The sequence below is a fragment of the Mesoplodon bidens genome (assembly GCF_964165515.1).
Source record: "Mesoplodon bidens genome assembly, chromosome: X".
Classification (NCBI taxonomy): domain Eukaryota; kingdom Metazoa; phylum Chordata; class Mammalia; order Artiodactyla; family Ziphiidae; genus Mesoplodon; species Mesoplodon bidens.
Window position 1 is genome coordinate 103,404,517 of NC_138163.1, and position 3,876 is coordinate 103,408,392.

At 49.8% G+C, this 3,876-nt stretch overlaps 1 protein-coding gene across 1 annotated transcript; it reads right to left on the reverse strand.

Annotated features, from left to right (window-relative positions):
• Window positions 1–420: 420 nt before the first annotated feature.
• LOC308608575 (BTB/POZ domain-containing protein KCTD2-like) lies at window positions 421–1,773 on the reverse strand (the record flags this gene model as incomplete). Its single annotated transcript, XM_081221806.1, is given in 2 exon segments — window positions 421–1,381; window positions 1,384–1,773. Coding segments are annotated over 2 exon segments (792 nt in total). The 3' UTR covers window positions 421–979.
• Between the last annotated feature and the right edge of the window lie 2,103 nt (window positions 1,774–3,876).

Genomic DNA, 3,876 nt, shown 5'->3' on the forward strand with positions numbered 1-3,876 from the left:
TTCGTGCCCTGGTCTGGGAAGATCCCACATGCCGCGGAGCGGCTGGACCCGTGAGCCATGGCCGCTGAGCCCGCGCGTCCGGAGCCTGTGCTCCGCAACGGGAGAGGCCTGCGTACCGCAAAAAAAAAAAAAAAAAAGTTAGGGAAGGAAGATGGGCCAATGCAGGGCAAGAAAAGGCTGCAGAAGCAGTTACATCAATTACCTAAAGCGCCTGTCTGTCTCATTCGGCGCAGGATGCCGCCTGCCTCAAACCTCTTCTTGGGGAGAAAGCAAGCTATCTGGGGGGTCCAGGCTGCTGGAGACAAACGACGCAAAGCTGAACATGGTAGCAGCTGGGTGCCCCGAATCCAGAGCTGCGATCCCCAGTCTCCAACTACAACCAAGGACACCCTATCCTCCCCCTCCTCCAAGAGGCTTTGTTCATAGGAATGTGGGGTACTCTGGCAACTCTATCCAAACCTCAGTTCAACAACCTGAAGCTAGAACCCTTTGCATCTGCTGCATTATTTTGGGGTGCATGGGCGGGGAAAGATGGTGTTACAAAGCGGCTGCCAACGTCCAACATGGCCCACTCAGGTGGAAACATGGCACAGAGCAGGGAAAAACCTCTTCGTTTGCTCCAGCTTCCTTGAAGCACAACATATGTGCAAAGACCTAGGCCTTCCTCTTCCCCTCCCCCTAGCCCTAGATCAGCTCCAGCTGGGAACCCAGCCCAGCTGCTCCTGTAAAGATTTGTTATAACACTGGCTAAGAGAACAGAAGCAGGTACTGAAAAGGTATTCTGCAGCCGGAAGCGGCCTCTGTCTTCCGGTTCCTGTGGGTGGGGCTGCGGTTCCTTTGGTTTTGACCAGAACACTTCTCCACCGGGGGGCCAGGCTCAGCTTTGCTCTGCAGTAGCTCGGTTACTGTACAGCAGCAAGATTTAACTTCACAGAGGTGCTCTGCTGGGTTGCTCTCTCGTCGGTTAGGACTCCGGACTTTACATCCGAGATCCTCTCTCCTGAAGAATCTTTGCCTTCTCGCTCGGCTCAATGACAATGCCATTGGTAGAATTATTTAATTCTCTGGAGACAACACAGAGGAATTCTGCTTGATCCTCATTTCCATAGTTATAGGAAGATCCGATGCTGATTAGCTGTTCGAATTTCCAGCCGTCAGACATAGTGGACAGCATCTGCGTGAGCTCCTCTTCTTGGCACTGCAGGACTCTGTACACGTGCTTCACGGGGCCCTGTGAAGTTCTGTTCTCGTTGTCCCATATCCTTTCCTTAACAAGTTGCACGAGAGATGCAATGTTGTAAAACTCCGCTTCCTCCAGCACACCTTCTTCTGCCAACTCCTTCGTAATGATGGGCTTCCCATGGCCGAGATAGTTCAGGATATAGGACCAAAGTAGGTAGGGTCCCTGTCAATCAGATAGGCCCCTGTCTCGTCCTTGTCTGAGTCCAGCTCCGGGTCCTCCTGGCAGCAGAGGCGGCAGAGAAAAGGCTTGGGCTCCCGGCCTAGGGTCTGCCTGGTGGTCACGAAGTAGGTGCCGCCCACGTTCAGCCGGACCCAGCGGGCGGCTCCACCGCCCCCTGCCCGCTTGGGCGGTCCGGGACCCGGCTCCAGTGGCTGCGCGGTGGCGGTGGGCTGGCGGCCGTGCCCGCGGGGCATGGGGCCAGCAGGGCGAGGGCTGGGGGGCCCGCGTCCCGGGCCGCCCCCGTCGCCCAGCCCACTCCCGCCACCCCCTCCCAGCCCCGCCATCGCTGGGTCCAGTTGCAGCTCCACCATCTTGGGCCGCCACCGCCACCGCCGCTGCCTGCGCACCAATGAAATTTTTTGTATGACTGGAATTCAGTAAAACATCAAAGACTACTGAAGTCAGTTATGTTTGTGTGTGTCTGTGTATTTTGTGAGTTTGGAGGATTAATAAAATAAAGACATACATAATTCATACATTAGCATATATATATTGCTTAAATTGTATTGCCTGAGTTTACAAAGTCACAAATTATGCTACTATAATTAAAAATTTCACATAACTTGTGTTCTGTTGATAGTAATTATCTAAAGAATTTTAAACAGAAGATGTGTGTTAGAAAAAATTCAGTCTCCCTCCTATGTATCTCTGACACCCACACTATGACCACACTCACAACACTTCTGACACCAGATATGTGTGCGTTTCCCCACCAAGCAATTCTCTGCAACACCAGCTGGGTGTCCTACAATTCAACTCAATTCTGATGCTAACTACCTGGAGACAGAATCAGATTCCACAAGTTAAAGACTCAGTCCCACAAGACTGCCCCACCCTCACTTCAGGCGCCAATTGCAAGCCCAGACTATTTACCTGTACTTCTGACCATCCAGCTGTAAATCAGAAGTTCCCATGACCCCTTCCTCGCGTTTGATTAATTTGCTAGGGTGACTCACAGAACTCAGAGAAACAGCTTACATACTGTTTAACAATTTATTATAAAAGGATATGATAAAAGATACAGATGAACTGACAGATGGAAGAGATGTGTAGAGCAAAGTATGTGGGAAGAGGGTTGGAGCTTCCAGCCCTCCCTGGGTGAGTCACTCTCCTCAAATCTCCACATGTTCACCAACCCGGAAGCTCTCCAAACCTGGTACTTGTGGGATTTTTATGGAGGTTTCCTCACATAGGCATGGTTGATCATTAACTCCATTTCCAACCCCTCTCCCCTCTTTGGAGAATGGGGGATGGGACTAAAAATTCCAAGCTTCTAATCATGGCTTGGTCTTTCTGGTGATCCAGCCCCCATCCAGGACCCCACCAAGAGTCACCTCATTAGAACAAAAGACACTGCTATCACCCAGGAAATTCCAAGGGACTTAAGAGCTCTGTGTCAGGAACTGGGGCCAAAGATCAAATATTAGAACAAAAGATGCTCCTAGTGCTCTTCTCAGTTAGGAAATTACAAGGGTTTGGGGAGCTTGTGCCAGAAACCAGGGACAGAGACCAATATATGTTTTCTATTATCTCACAAGATGTAACTGCATTAAAATTGTATACATTTTTAATATATTTACATCAAATTTTTAAGTTAAGGTAGGTAGCAAAAATCAAAATATTTAAACATTTTCATATGTTTCAAAAACATTTTTCTTATAAAATATTAAAAATTGTGTATTAAAGTTAAATGGCAGGACTTCCCTGGTGGTGCAGTGGTTAAGAATCCGCCTGCCAATGCAGGGGACACGGGTTCAAGCCCTGGTCCAGGAAGATCCCACATGCCACGGAGCAGCTAAACCCGCGAGCCACAACCCCTGAGCCCGTGTGCCACAACAACTGAAGCCCGCACGCCTAGAGCCCATGCTCGGCAACAAGAGAAGCCACCGCAATGAGAAGCCCGCGAACCGCAACGAAGAGTAGCCCCCGCTCGCTGCAACTAGAGAGAGCCTGCGTGCAGCAACGAAGACCTAACGCAGCCAAAAATAAATAAAATTTAAAAAAAAAAGTTAAATGGCAGTGGTTGCCAAGGGCTGGGGGGTCGGGGGATGGGGAGTTAGTGTTTAATGGGTACAGAGTTTCAATTTTGCAAGATGAAAGGAATTCTGGAGAGGGATAGCGATGATGACTGCAAAACTATAAATATATTTAATACTGCTCAACTGTACACTTAAAAATAGTTAAGGTGGTAAATTTTATGTTATGTGCATTTTACCATAATAAAAACATTTTTGGGCTTCCCTGGTGGCGCAGTGGTTGAGAATCTGCCTGCTAATGCAGGGGACACGGGTTCGAGCCCTGGTCTGGGAGGATCCCACATGCCGCGGAGCAACTAGGCCCGTGAGCCACGACTACTGAGCCTGCGCGTCTGGAGCCTGTGCTCCGCAACAAGAGGCCGCGATAGTGAGAGGCCC